This window comes from Excalfactoria chinensis, chromosome 2 (genome assembly GCF_039878825.1).
Source record: "Excalfactoria chinensis isolate bCotChi1 chromosome 2, bCotChi1.hap2, whole genome shotgun sequence".
Classification (NCBI taxonomy): Eukaryota; Metazoa; Chordata; class Aves; order Galliformes; family Phasianidae; genus Excalfactoria; species Excalfactoria chinensis.
The window spans coordinates 70127234-70142361 of NC_092826.1; the positions used below are offsets into that span (position 1 = coordinate 70127234).

Below are 15128 nucleotides of genomic sequence, written 5' to 3' on the forward strand. Positions count from 1 at the left end.
CTCATGGATGGAGTAAGAGAAATGAGATGTGAAAAACAATGAAAAAAATCTCACTTGTGAATTAATATCAAGAATTTATGGAGTAAGTTGAAGTCTTGTCAGTTGACTGCATTTTGTCCCCCCTTTCATCTTTATGTATCTAAAATTCCAATGAAGAACGAAAGGCACCTCACTATCAAAAAGACAAGGTTAAAGTAATTGCAGTAGATAAGAAGAATATGGTTGTTACACAGAAACAGTAAAGGGTTTAGACACTGCATAGTTCTATCTCTTATTAGATAACTTGTATTATAACAGATGGTGCAAAATGCTATATGGCTGATGAAGGGGAATGAAGCACGTGCTTTTGAGAGAAGTTGATTTAAGGAAAATTTCAGCTTGAGTAGTCTTGCAAATGAAGGCTGGAAGATGATGTGACTATTAAGTATTATTTTGTATTGGGAGGGAGGAGTGGGTTTATTTTCTTGATATCCCCTTTCTTCAAACCCACTAATACTTAACGTATTTTTCATTTCATGGCTGCCCAAACAGAGGGATGAATGAAGTTGTTGGTATGTCTGAGAAACAGCCCGAGTAGCTATTGCTTGTCCTAATCAAACGTCTGTTGGACAGCAGCAGTGAAGAGAAGACTCCACCGTCCCGTTCTGATCAACTACAGTTGGAACCACGCTAGTGGCCAATTGCATTGGATTGCTGTTGACCACTTCTGCTTGGTTCCCATGGCTGCCATAGTATTTGTAGTTTCAATGTGTTGCAATGTATTGTAGGGGGTATTCTAAGTGGATTCCTTCAAGATAAAAGTTTTTTAGGTATTTGCTTGCAATGTGAATTTAACTGGAATTAATAACTCTGTAATTTAAAAGCAACAAGGACAGATGTAGCATACTGTTGACACACTCCAAATGCCTGTCTCTGCAACCTCACCCACCTCACAGCCATAGCGTGCCAGCTCGTTTGTAACTGCAGACAATGAAATGCAGTGGGTTTCTAGGTTTGAACAATGTACAGAATTACTTATATTCAGTATTTGCTTGGTATTCTTCCATACTTAATTGTCAGAGCTATAAATGGTGTTCTGGAGCGCATGTCCTGTGAGAACTAGAGGTTGTCTGCATCCAAGAAATTCCCACTGCTGTGCGTGAGTTGCTGTAGGGTCATTTTGCTACTTGGTAGCATGTCTGTTAAGTGTTTGTACTGGCACAAACCTGCATGTACCTGTTGTTAAGAGCCGTATGTCTCAGAAATGCGGGGCTTGGCACCTAGGTTTCTGATGCAACACTTCTTGGGTGTAGCAATTTCCTGTGTGTAACTTGTGTAATTAAGATTATTAAGAATTCTGGCACCCTTACAAATGGAATGTATTTGTATTAGGAGGGAAAGTGCTTCTTAGACTGAAGCCTGAGGACATGAGTAGGATTGAGGCACAGCCAGCTTCAAGGCGTTGGGATACTGGTGTGCTAATAGGCTGATGCACGACTGCATTTCCTTTTCAGCTGCCACTTCATCCTGCCATTTACCATTTACCTTTGTGGATGCTGAGGCTTGACTGAACGGCTTCTGGTGTGTCCCCCTCACCCCCTCTTTTCTTATATAAACAAACAAACATAAAAACATCCATTAATAATTGTTGTGGCAGGAACTTATCTGAGCATGTTCATAAACAGCACTTAGACAAAACTAAACCCTCTTGCTGTGTTGGCTGAAATCTATATTTTCTGTTACTCCAAGGCTGCCTTGCTAAGAGCAGCAAGCCCTGTAGCCTCCACATGTTATATGCCCATACTGTAGGTTGCTAATAAAAACCAACTAGCTTACACTGTAGCCATGCAAATAGCAAAAGCTTTACTTGCATATTGCCTGTGGAGTGGGACTGCTCCACAGTCCTTTTTGTTGTTTTTCTGTAACTGACATGTATCTTGATCAAGGAGGTCATTTTGAGCAGATGGGAACTCCTCAGCAGAGCACAGATGTGTATCTTTGCAAGAAAAGTATGTATGCAGTCACACTGTGTCCTTGGCTTGGCAAAGCTAAGGGTCTGCTGCAAATCCAATGCAGTATAGAGCAGAAACAAAAGACAATACATACATTTTCTTTATTGCTGGACTTGTTTGTTTTTGAGTAAGTAGGCATAATTCCTTAAAGGCTGAGTTTTTTTTTTAATAACAGTACATTTTTTCAGGTTTCTTTCTTTCTTTTTTTTTTTTTTTTTCTTTTCTCTGAATTTTCTCTGAATTAAAAGATACCTTTGATCAAAGTTTTGCCTTATATTACAGTATTTCTGTACAAAAATAGAAGTCCAAAATCAGCGTACTATTAGCTGATATTCCCCAATGTATTTACAGGGTACTTGTCAAGAACCTTCACTAGGCAACCAGGTAGAACAGAGAACTCTATATTAAAGCAGTTGTGTTGCACAACATTCCATTCTCTACTCAACTCTGAATGGCTCTGACATTTGAGAGTCCAGCCACAATTATAAGAGAGCGGCGCCTTTAAAAGAAACTATTAAAAACTTAAGCTGACATTATGGAGTACTGGAACTGATAACTGTATTTCTGTATTAGGGTAGTCTATAAATATTCTCAGCTACATCTCTATAATACAGCAGATACAGAGTGCAGACTTCTGCTACTTATATGGTAATGCATATTTGCAATAGTAAAATCAATGTAAGAAAATTTTGGAATTTACCTGTTAATAAAACTGCTTATAAAGTAACCATACAATTGTAACAACTATAATTCTGAACTATTAAAATGTACAGAAAGACTGTTTACACCATTGCACATACTTATTCCCTTTACTCTGAAGGACTTAGGAAATACAGAATAAAATTAGTCATATTTACCGACAGCTCAAATAGGCATGTGCAATGTGCACATCAGTGGAGGCAAGGGGAAACAAAATGTTGGCATCGCTCAGGAAGGCTGCCAGCAGCTCTCCAAAAAAATAGACCTTGCTCTTCTTCCCTCCCTCTACCCACATATATGCAGACCAGTAAGTTAGTGCAGAATGGATGAATACAACTTTGTTTTCAGTGTTCTGGAAGGGCAAAAAAATTCCCCTTGGTTTTTTTATCAGCAATTTTAGGTCAATTAAAAGGCAGGTTTAATGTCATAAGGCACTTATTACTGCTTGTGTTGCAGTGGATCAAGTCTTAAGGCATCCGTTACACCAACTGAAGGTAATACTGTGTTGGAAAGCTTTCAACGGGTCAGCAGTTCCAGCATGTGGAACTGACAGTGACTATTTCAGCTGATTTTTCCCTCCTCGCCCTGTGGTCTTTCTAAAAAGAAGGCTGGAAGGTATTTTCCTTGGAAATTCTAGTACTTGGTTAGCTTCTCAACAGACGTGATGAGTATTGCCAGGTCATCTTGAGGCCAAGCATCAATATGTTCTGTTCAGAGCACAGCAGAACTGGTTTTGTTTTCACCTGGAGCTGCCCTGACTTCCATGGCTACTCACTGATCGAGAGGTGCTGTAGCGTTTTTTCACAATCATACTGATGTAAGCTTTCATCAGCTTTGCAATGTCAACCACCTGCCAAAAGAATAGAAAGAACATCGAGTCCTGAGTGAGGCAACCCTACACCAACAATATAAAACAGTTGAGCTTTCAACAAAAGTCTTTTGCCGTTACATAGAAACGCTCAGTATTTCTATCCATCTCACTGTGTCTTCCTTTTAGCTTTACAGGGATCTCTAAAAAACCTGGTAATGTTTGCAGCACATTCTTTAATTACAAAGTAGTCTGGTTATCAGAATAGGAAGACTAGAGCAGTAGAGGAAAATGCCGTCTTGATCTTACCTCACTAGTCTCAAAAAGCAACTCTCTCTCATCCACCACGATCTTGTAGGTGTTGGCAAGCGGTGCACCGAAGGACAAGATATGCTCATACTGAAACACTTCCAAAGGCCTTCCTTCCCCACGTTTGTAGACAGAAACTGCATCAGCGCTGACTCCGAGCCACAACTCTTGAGGGAATCCCCCTTCTTTGCACTAGAGGAAAGAATGTAAATTAAAAGTGAAGGTAACAGAGGGAGCCATTCCGCACTTACTGCTCTAGTTCTTGTCTGTAGATGTTTTGGAAAAAAAAAACACGGTCTGTTGCTAGTCCATCTTTGAATGCAGTGTTCTACGCTTCTCCTAAGCTTGCACTTAACCTATACAGCCTCTGTCCCATAAAATACTCACCTGTTTTATGGTAAGTAGTGGATTTAAATGGCTACAATGCATGCTAATTGGAGTATACTTTTAATACATAACATTTGATTATATCAGCTGTCTGAGCATTGTGATACGGTCTTTGTGTTTTCAAAACTGTAATGAAATCACAAACCATATAGTATAAGCTGTATTTTGAGAGTTCCGAAGGTTTTACTCACCTCTACATCAAACAGTGTTGACCCATAGCCAGGCCATTCCTTAATCAATGCCATATACTTTGCCATAGCCTGCTCCTGGTTCATCTTCTGCAGCTTTTTCCATTTGTCAATAATACTAGTCCTGGAAGCCGAGATTTCCTCTTTGACCCACATGTCTAACATCTGATCCTCTTCAACCTTCTGTTTGCTGATGGAGCCACTGCGAAAACTCCTCCGCAGCGTTCCTTCAAGAAAGCTGGCTCGTTTCTTCTCAGCCTTCTCTGTTGCAGTGAATGTTTTGGTAGACTGTGTAATCCGAGACTTCAACTTCTGCAAGGGATAGACTTCCTCCAGGTCTGGTACGGTGGTATGCAGAGTGTAATCTCCCTGAAGGTACTGGAGACGCAAAGCTGCAAGGACCTGGAGGGTTTCTTCAGGAGCAGGATAGTGTCCTCTAATCACTGCTTCGTGAGCCTGATGAGGGGAACAGAGATAGCTTTTCATGCACAAAGTCTCTAAAAAGACTGAGAGAGAAACAGGATGTAGACTTTGTGCAAAGCAAACCCTGGATCTGAAATGAATAATCCATCACATCAATTGGGTGTGGTAAATTCTCATGCCAAATTTGTTCAGCTGGGTTTACCAGAAGAACTGCAAGGCAATTGATGATCTTGCTCAAGGGGAATTTGCAGTTACTATCACATCTCTTTGAGAACCCAATTGTGTAAGAACAGCTGGATTACTAAAAAGGAGAAGAATATGTAAATGGGAGAAAATCAGGATCAAAACGTTTATCTGGGATGTCATCTACGTACCTAAACGTTAGGAAGAAATGGGTATCTAGTTTTACTTACCTGCATTTAATAATCTGACTGTGAAACTGATGTTTCCAGCCAAATGAGCAAAGCCCTACCACAACTTTGTAATAAACATGACTGAGGGAAAACAGTACATCTTTAAATTAATAATAAAATTAATAAAAGATGTATGTTATTGCAGTCTGTAGCATAAGGACTGTGATTGACAGGATGGCCTGGGTTGGAAGGGACCCTCAAGGATCATGAATCTCCGATCCCCCTTCCACAGGCAGGGCCACCAACCTCCACATGTAATACTAGACCAGGCTGCCCAGGGCCTCATCCAACCTGGCCTTGAACACCTTCAGGCATGGAGCATCCACAGCCTCTCTGGGCAGCCTGTTCCAGCACCTGACCACTCCCATAGTAAAGAACTTCCCCCTGATATCCAACCTAAATCTTCCCTCCTTGAATTCCCTCTGTGATTCTGAACCAAGAATCAAATCCTGGATCTTTGCACAACCAATTTAATCTTTTGGAAATTCAAGGCGGATCAGTTATGTCACCATAAGCTGACGCTGCTTGAGAAGCACACTGAGTTAAACAAAACGCTCAGTCAGAACATCCTCTGTGGTGACTCCATCTCCTGCTTCTTCCTTCTCTTAAAAGTACCTCAAAATAGAACCTATCTCCTTACCTGCTCAAACATGAAGGCAAATTCAACGCTATCTTTTGGGACATTTTCTGTGTCCAGGAAGCAGTAGAGTTTGAAGTAGAATTTCCAGTGCATCTCCCCAGCTTCAGCAGTGGCAGCAAGCCTACGCATGCGTGTGGAAAAGGAAAGAGAGATCAGATCTTTGTAGTCAAACTCCTTTCTAAACTGACACCTGAACAATCTAAGCACTAGCTGAATTTTACTTTCTCACACCTGGTATCAATCTGGTATTGTTGACAACAGTATACTTTTCATTAGTATACCTCACTCTTGGGATCCAGAGATCTATTTATCTATATATATTTGGAGACTAAGGAATCCCCTATTAAGGAATTACAAACGTTGATTCAGTTCTCAGTCAACTGCCTCTAACACAAATTCTTTTAACTATCTTTTATTTATGACTCAGCCAACTGTTGATAAAAGCAACATTCTTAAGTTCTGTTAAAAATGTGATTGCTCATTAGCCAATCCTTTTCCCCCCCCATTACTGTATAGGTAAAGGAAGCTGACTGCCATGCGTATAGCGTAAGGGATGACAAACAGGAATGTAGGCATGTACCACATTTTCTTACTGCAACACTATAGTAGTTTAAATTTCATTGGTAAGAAAAATGTTATGATCCATCCTGTGGTGACTTCCATTTGAAGTCATGCACTGGTACTCAGAAAGGCAATGACTGCCTGGAGTTCAGTTCCCCCGAAACTGAGACAGCTGCAATTTTAGTAATGGTAGAAAATTTTGTGGTATTGGAAAGGAAAATGTGGAAATAATAAGGAGAACCATTACTCTACTGGTGTCAAGATTGAGGAAAATCAAACTCAAGTAAATCAGCAGCTCATTAATCTGTTAAAAACACAAAACAAAACAGAAATAAAGATGCTTTTGTTCCACAAATAGGCATGTGTATAATTCAGCTGTGTCATCACAAACAAGCAAGGAAAGAGAGAATTCAGCATTACTGTCACTGTAAATGTATTAACTGCAACTTATTAAAACAGCAGGAGAAAAGGAAGCACACTCACTTTTCAAACTTCGCCAAGACGTCAGCCACAATGGTTCTGCTTTCAATTGCTTTATCAGTAGTTCCATTGTATTCAAACAAAGCAAACATATTTCTGCTGTCCTCCATGGCCAAACCGCGAATTAACTTTTCAACCACCTAATGAAAAACAGCAAAGAAAGGTGGTACCGCAGAGGCAAGACAAACTAATAGGAGAAAATTCAGAGTTCAGTTTTCCATTAAGCTAAAAATGCTCCTCAGATATCCTCATTATCACGATTACTAATCACCAAATTCCAATTCAACTTTTATCCTAAGTAAGGATGATTATCTTAGAACCTGTATGTGCTATCACCTGGCCAGATATAACCACTGTATTTCAACAGTTCAGATACAGTGGTCCACCTTCAGCAAGCAACGCGGCTCTCAAACACAACTGGTTGTATGCCACGGCTGTTCTGTCACCTCTTCTCACCTCTCCAGCTGTAGTGTGCGAGTTGATTGTAATCTTACAGGAGCCACCACCATGGCAATAAACTGTAGATGTCATTTCCTGTCTGCTGATCAGAGCTTCTATCTCATCCCGTGACGGCACAAACTCTCTGCATTTGGTTTTCTTCAGAGACTCGTAAGTAAAAAGTGCATATTTCTCCATTTCAGTTCCTGGAAACTGGTCGCGAATCCTGCAAGACAAAGAATGCTGTGAGCTGCCAGTCTGTGACACAGAAAACTTAATTACCCGAGAATTGTTGAAACTGACAAAATACCCCTGTATTCTGTATGCTGTTTAATTGACACAGTCAAAGGTTCATCTCACTGTCAAGCAAAGTGTTCTAATGTGGTTTACACTGTGGGAAAACAGACATGGTCATTTGGTTCTACAAACCTAATGCAAAGCAAAAACTCAGCAGCCTTTGTATCAGTAACTGCAGAAACATTGTAAAGGCTCAGATCTGACAGCAAGATCATTACTATGATCAGACTGTTGTAATCAACGCCCCTTTTGTCAGTAATATGTATGTAAAGTGATCGACATATTCCAGTGATCTTACTTTGTTTGAAAGATATGTTTAGAACTGAAGGCTTTTACAGGTATTTATAAAATAATTACATTTAGCAAAGTGATTTACAGAGTCCATGCTCTAGCACAAATACACACATGACTTGAGATCACTGCTGATAAACTGCCTGCAGTTGAAAGCTCCTCACCTTTTGAGATGGAACTTGAGATATTTGAGGATGCTGCGACTTGGCAGAAATGTGCAACTCATGCAGGTGAGTATTTGCCAGCTATACAGGTTCCCCATGCTCCCAGGGTTAGGCACTTTATTGGTCTGCTTGATGAGCTGACAGTAGAGCTCATCTCGAAGAGGTCGTAAATCATGTCCTGTTTGGAGAATACCCTGAATTATAGGGATGGGATCAGACATAGACTCCAGCTGCTGTAAAGAGTTAAATATCTTGATTGCTTCATCTTGCAAAGTTGTGTATCCTTTGTCTTTCAGCACTACAAACAAAAAATGGGGAGAACAGTGTTTAGACTGAGAAATGAAAGAGCACTCAAAATCAGCATGAGAATTGTTCAGTGATATTCCACGGCCCTTATTATGCAGGATGTTTTCCATTTCAAATGCATGGTGCCAACTCATTCTATGAGCTGTTCTGCTACTGAGATTTGTTTTGAATTGCATGAACTACCATTTTGAAACTTCTGACAGTTTAGCTTAAAATATAAATCTTGCTTCATCAGACTGTTGTTTCTTTATGGAGAAACTTCCCTCCAGAGCAATCCACACTGCTCAGAGTGCACTGCTTTGTCACTGTCACTAGGAAGTTATAAGCTAATCAGATTGTAAGTGAGGTAAAGCATAAGGAAAGTGACAAAGATACACAACACCATTTTTGTCTACTGCAATAGAAGTTGAATTAAATCCAAACATTACTAATAAAACAAGATCTCTGCTGTGAAACTGCAACTTTCTTTTCAAGTGCTGGATAAGAAGATGACCGGTTCTTGTACTGCAGATTATTCAGCACGGGCTCACAACTTTCACAACATACTTAAAAGCAACATGCAGTACTTGGGTTTAAGGAGTGGAAGAGATCACTCTGATCTCTCTCTGAATCAATTAGGCCTACTGGACATCAAAGCACAGAACTGTACAGACATCTTACAAGTATTAAGCTTCTAACCAGCCACTATATTGTTACGGAAAGTAAATAGAATTCAGCTGTAAGTCAAGGCACCAACTGAGCATCAGTCTATCTGTGGAACTCCATTTACAATATGGAAGACTTTGGAAAGACTTCTACCTCAAAGGAAGCTTGCCTACTCAGTCCATGGGGAATAGAGAGCAACTGTGCTGCGCTTGTGCATTGGACTAGCAGCTAGAATGACAAGAGCAGAACAGTGCCTTGCCACTGGACTCGAGGAAGAAGGGAAAGAGAAGGGACAAGCTTCTAAGGTTTTAACCCTCCTTGTCATTTGAGCAGCAAGATATCATTTGAGTTATCAGGAAGTACCTTAGCTTTTAATCAGCTGTCAACCTCCCACCCACCTCCCAGAGATGAACCTTCTGATCTGAGTCAGACCTTGCTTAATACACAATTGCAACATAAGTAAACACACTCAAGGACATTAAATTCATAATTATCAATAGCTGTGAACAACTCATTTAAAACAGACTTCTAAGTTAGTGACTGAACAAGGGATATTTAAAGACATGGTTACACCTGTTTCAGGAGTAAACAAACCATTGCTTTTTCAAATCATTTCCACTCACATCTTTTGTCACATAAGTAACACTTCCCACCACAACTGATGAACCTCACACTTGTTCTGAATTGGAAGCTGTGCAATTCCCTTCACAGGGTGTGAAACAGTGAAGATTTGAGAGGGATTTGAGGAGACTGAATGAACTGGGCTTAGTTCCTTATTTCAGTGCCAGGCTTTCAAACTGTCTTCTCAGTTGCAAAGGTGAAGGTAACAAATCAGCATTAGGGCAGCAACAGCAATCCTCCTTTTTGTAACACCCCTCTAGAAGCACCACAAGCCCATGGTTCTGTGCTAGATAAACTGCTGTTCTCTACCTTCTGTAAGAGAACATGGAAACCTTTTTTTCATTGGAAAATATATTTTGCCTACCATTACTGTAATATAGTCACAGACTTGAAAATTCATGTCCTACAGTTCATCTTTCATAAGGAAAAGTATGACTGAAAAACTTACAGTTTAGATTGATGTCCCCATATGGCAGTGGCAGTAATGGCGAGTGCAGTGGATGATGAGTATAACGGAGAATGGGGTTTCTCTTATAGATCTGCTCAACCACGTCAGCGTTCAGGCAGTTCTCCTATTGGGGTAAGAAAAGAAGGCGTTTGGGTCCAGCATTAACAGTGATGCAGCGCTTTGTGCCTTTAGGCTCTCTGTGAAAAGATTAGTTATCTGTGTAATCAGTGTTTGCTGGTAGTAATTCAGCTGTGGCTGCTGCAGCACTCTGTAGGCTATGGATGCCCACTGTCTCCTAACCTCAGTACTTGCAAAAGCTTACTTTATCTATGCAATTAAAAACTAACCACAGTAGAAGCTGCAGGAGAGAAAATTAAGCTTCATGGAGTTTCTGGAAGTGCGTTTTCATTTTATAGTTGTCTTACTCCAGTATCTCATGACTGAAGTTATATCAAGATTTCAGTCATCACTTTTTATTTACAGTTATTTTATACAGCAAAACTGATTGGCCTTTTCAATTGTAATCTACAAGAACTATCATAAACCAGGCAGTCCAGAAAAACAGCCGTTTTTCTGATGCACCCATTCTGACATCTAAATACTGTTCCTTCTTAGCCCAGGTCTGACAAATGTGTAACCATCATCTTCTGTCAGCCCTGAACTTCCACATATTTCCACTGCTCTGAAGAACAGCCTTCACAGACATGATATTTAGACCTAATAGCTCTTCTCTACAGGGGAGGCTCTCACTAAGGGAAAAGGTTAGCACTTCTCCCCCTTGCCTTATTTTTTGGTTTTGTTTTCTCTTTTGAAAACCACCTTCCCCTCTCCTCAAAGCAGAAACTTCGAGAAGGCCTCCTCTGGCTAACATGTAATGTTCCCAACATGAAGCATTAAGCATTAACTGAATATGCTTCCTACAATGCACAGACATGCTCAGCCCATGCTACCATATAGCAAGAAGTGAAACACGAGGGAGAAACTACAATCCCAGGAGCTGTCTAGTCCACATCTTGGTGTGCGTCTTGCAGTGGACACAGCTGAACAAGTCTGCTAACCCATGAACCCACACACTGCATCCTACTGCCTGGTACAGCAACGCCTGGTAAGCTACGCAAACCAGTACAGCCTCTTACTGTTCTCATGCAAAAAAACAAACAAACCCAAAACAACTCTTTTCCTGTCCAAGTTGCACTTCATACTTTGTTATTACACTGTTTACATAGAAATTCCTTCAGCAGGTAAATGAATATTGCTGGTTCCACAACTACAATCCATGTCACTGCATGACTGAAATTTGTATTTTCTCCTTTATTACAACACCTTGAAAGGCAATAAGAAAAAAAGAAAACGAGACGTATTTTCCCCACCCCCACCCGTTCATGCCTACCTTAATATCCTGAATTAGTTGCTGAGTCGGGGTATCAATCGGTGCTTTTGTGTCTATCACGTTCTGGATGGCACTTGACCAGCGGGTCGCTTCATTAAGTAATTTGGTATAGAGGCGGTAGCAATGTTTGCGTCCATATACAGTTACATTCCAATTGCCTAGGACAACAATACAAATAATTAATCAAAACTACCACAACTTCTACCTGAAAACAGGTGTAGTCCCATCGGACACAGAGTGCTGGATTGTGTTGGCAGCTTTTCAGAGACAAAGAACTTGTAAGTAAGTCATTAATTTCACACAAATGAAGTGGCAACTATGACAAGAAGAGCATTTCAAAACCAGTTGCCTTTCTGTATCATTGTATAGGCTTTTTTTTTTTTTTTAATTATTATTATTATTATTTTTATGAAGCAGATTCAATTAAAGAAAATCCATTTCGTCTTTCACTAGCAAAATCCTCTTTGAAGTGTCGGTGACCCCAGTGAAATTACATAGGGCTGTCAGCAGTCCCTTCTCATTTGCCATGTCTGAGCTGAAAACCAGTTCTGAAAATGCACTGGAAGCTGACTTGGGTGTAGCACGTAGGTTAGCACATCCTTTCACTTGCTCCAACAGTGTTCCTCAGCATACAGCACAACGTATGAGGAGAGTGCTCCCCATTTGTCTTTCTCCAAGTATTTGATGTGTGAGTGTAAGAGTTCAAGCTAACATAGCAACAGTGCTTGTCTGTGATAACCTGAATGTTGGTGAGCACAACTTTTACTGCTGTGTACATTATAACTTTGGTCTTTTGCCCATTAAGTCCTTGTAAAATCCCTCAGTGACTCAGGAACTTGATTATTCAAGCTGCAACTCTAATAATCCACTGAAAATGTTCTTGGACAGGGTTTGTTGCATTACAAGTAGGTAGGACAGAATGTAACAAAGCACATTTGAACCAGAGCATACAATTACCCGTCTCTTTGAAGATTTTTTCATCAGGTGGGACCACTGAACAGAGGCTGTTTAGGACCAGCGTACCCAATTTCAAAGCATTTTTTTCAGAGCTCTTGTAGTAGTCCAAAGAATTGTGTGTCAAAACAAACCAGCGCTTCTTCAGTTTTAACGAAGACATCTTTGGGTTGTTTTTTACTTCCTTGTGCAGCCATCCTATGAAAAACACAATTAAAAGGAAAACAAAGTCGGATAAAATCAAGTTGCTGAAAGTTAGCTGCATACTTTTAACCATGAAGCATGACGTGAACTGTTTAGCTAGTATATTAAACAACTTCGAGTAGGATTATCGGACAGTTGCATGATGAAAATACTGTATTATATCCACACGAAAACGTTTCAGCTCTGGCGTACAGATTGAATAATTCTTTTGTCGACTCACAAAACTGATTTTGTTCTCATTACAGTGATTTCTTACTTGGCTCATCAAGATAACTTCAGCTGCATTAATTTGTGAGTATAGTCCCCTGTGCAAAGATGAGGCTCCAGTGCTACCATGCTGTGCTGGCATACTACAAAGACCGTACAGGGTGAACAATCTCCTTTTTGGTTAATGGCCTTTGTGGACTTCATTCAACTTGGTTCTTACCCCTCACAATGAATTCTTGTCCTTCCACTCTCGTGTCCCCCTTTGACCTCTGCAGCAGAGTTATCCAGTGATGCATCTCTTCAGGTGTGTCAGCATTACAGTGAAGAACACGATTAGCAGTGATGATCACAAAGGAGTTGGGTCTATGAAAATAAACAAAGATCGGTAAACCATTACAGTCAATGTACTGTTTAACCCACTTGATGTCAGCATAAACACCACTTATTCTGTACAGATAAACACTGTCCATCTCTGTAACATTTATTTCAACACCACCATGGCTAAAAATATCATGCATTTAAAAAGACACAATTACTTCAGATTCAAACCAAAGTGCCAAGGCTCTGCATGGCAGAAGAGTTTAAATTAAACTGCAACTTGTCATATCTTAGAACCATTGTGAGAAAACCCCCAGTCTTTAATCAGCTTTTAATCATAATCAGAACTTTATTTCAGGGTCAGATTTATTTAGAGTATCTGCTTCAGTAGTTCCATTAGCCAAAACCAACTGCAGTTTATAAAGCTCTACAGTGAAACAGCATGTGAACACGGACTCCTTTATTTTTAATGCAGTGCAACCCAATTTGCAGACAGTACAATCTATTTTTAATGAGAGTTTGGCTTTTATTCAATCCTACACGGGATTCGGTGAAGCATGAAGAACTAGCCCGAGCAAAGTGTGCTGATGGCTCTCTGGATTAGAGGGGCAGGTTTTTCAGCCTACAAACACTTGCTTTAACCCTTTACCATCAATTCTTTTCATCATAGAATCGCTGAGTTTGGAAGAGACCTTCGAAGGTCACTTGGTCCAACTCCTCTGCTCAGGCAGGGACACCCAGAGCAGGTTGCCCAGAACCACATCCATCAACTTCCTAAGAGCTGTATCATATGTAGAAAATGGAAATGATGCAGCCTGGGCTGCCCTGTGCACAAGAAAGGCATAGATCTTCATTTTATTGTCCTGGTGAGAAGGTAACTAGGCAGAATTTAGAGTCAATTAGAACTGTTTGTGGGATTGGTTCACATAAGTATGATGGCGTTGTCCAAAACCAGTGTGTGCTTTTTAAAGGCCAGGTGGAGGTCAGTATAAAGTCAATAAAATAATTAGGAGGTAAAATTAGAATACTGGTTGAAGAGAGATTACAATAAATCAAGTAATGTGAAATGCATGTAAATAAGTTATAACAATGCAAATACAGAAAAATAGAAAGAAGGAATATCTTTGAATACTTTAGTAGTATTTAATATTTAATATACTTTAATAAAGCCAGAGAAAACGTGTTGTCTGTGGGTAGCACTGAGCAGTGTGACAGAAGCGGGCAAGGAGAGACCAGAACTTAATGTTTGGGTCACGGTCACTTTGGTGCTGCAGTGCTAAATTATTCACAAGTGGTGGATGAGGAAACACACAGAGATGTGAACTGCACAGAGTAATTTTGCCCCCACAAAAAACACCATTCTTACCTTTTCTGTTTCAACACACTGTTCGATACTATCAAAAGGCAGACAATAATGAATCATTTTAATTCATGGTTGGCCAGCAGAAATATATAGATTAGAGTATAAAGCACCTGATTTTGACTAGAGAAAGGAGAAGAAGAAAGGAAGTCACTAGGCATGGTTCTGACTTACTTACCTATCTGGATTGTCAGCAGCACAGACAGAATCAATTAGTCCTACATCGAGTGTACCCTACAAACAAATAACCAAGCAGAAAAGGAGGAAGACATTTACTATTACATTACTCACAGCACTCAGAGACATGTGAAAGAAACAGCAGCCTTGATCAAGCAAAATGAGCTGCAGATTTGGGCATCAGTTTCTCCTAACCGTTTAAGTGAGGGGAAGACTTGGAGACTCAGATTGAATAAAAGATTATCTCCAGTTAAGCCAGAGGCAGCTCAGAAACTACTCTTCCTCTTCTGCATTTCCAAATCTGCCTGAAGTTTTGTCCTAAAAGTGCCGCCCAATATAAATGGCATCCTTTTGAAGTTTTATTTCCTTTGCCTGAGAGTAGCTTCCAAATTTATCACCTAAATCATGA

At 40.1% G+C, this 15128-nt stretch overlaps 1 protein-coding gene across 1 annotated transcript in view; it reads right to left on the minus strand.

The window, feature by feature from the left end:
- Positions 1–2073: 2073 nt before the first annotated feature.
- Positions 2074–15128, minus strand: part of MYO10 (myosin X) — a 147191-nt gene continuing 134136 nt past the window's right edge. The window contains exons 30-41 of the mRNA XM_072328984.1: positions 14721–14776; positions 13085–13227; positions 12457–12651; positions 11500–11657; positions 10110–10233; positions 8090–8387; positions 7356–7563; positions 6903–7039; positions 5859–5979; positions 4386–4838; positions 3808–3999; positions 2074–3540 (exon numbers count right to left, since the gene is read on the minus strand). Of these exons, the coding sequence (XP_072185085.1) occupies positions 3430–3540; positions 3808–3999; positions 4386–4838; positions 5859–5979; positions 6903–7039; positions 7356–7563; positions 8090–8387; positions 10110–10233; positions 11500–11657; positions 12457–12651; positions 13085–13227; positions 14721–14776 (2196 nt within the window). The 3' untranslated portion in view covers positions 2074–3429. The remainder of the gene's footprint in view (positions 3541–3807; positions 4000–4385; positions 4839–5858; positions 5980–6902; positions 7040–7355; positions 7564–8089; positions 8388–10109; positions 10234–11499; positions 11658–12456; positions 12652–13084; positions 13228–14720; positions 14777–15128) is intronic.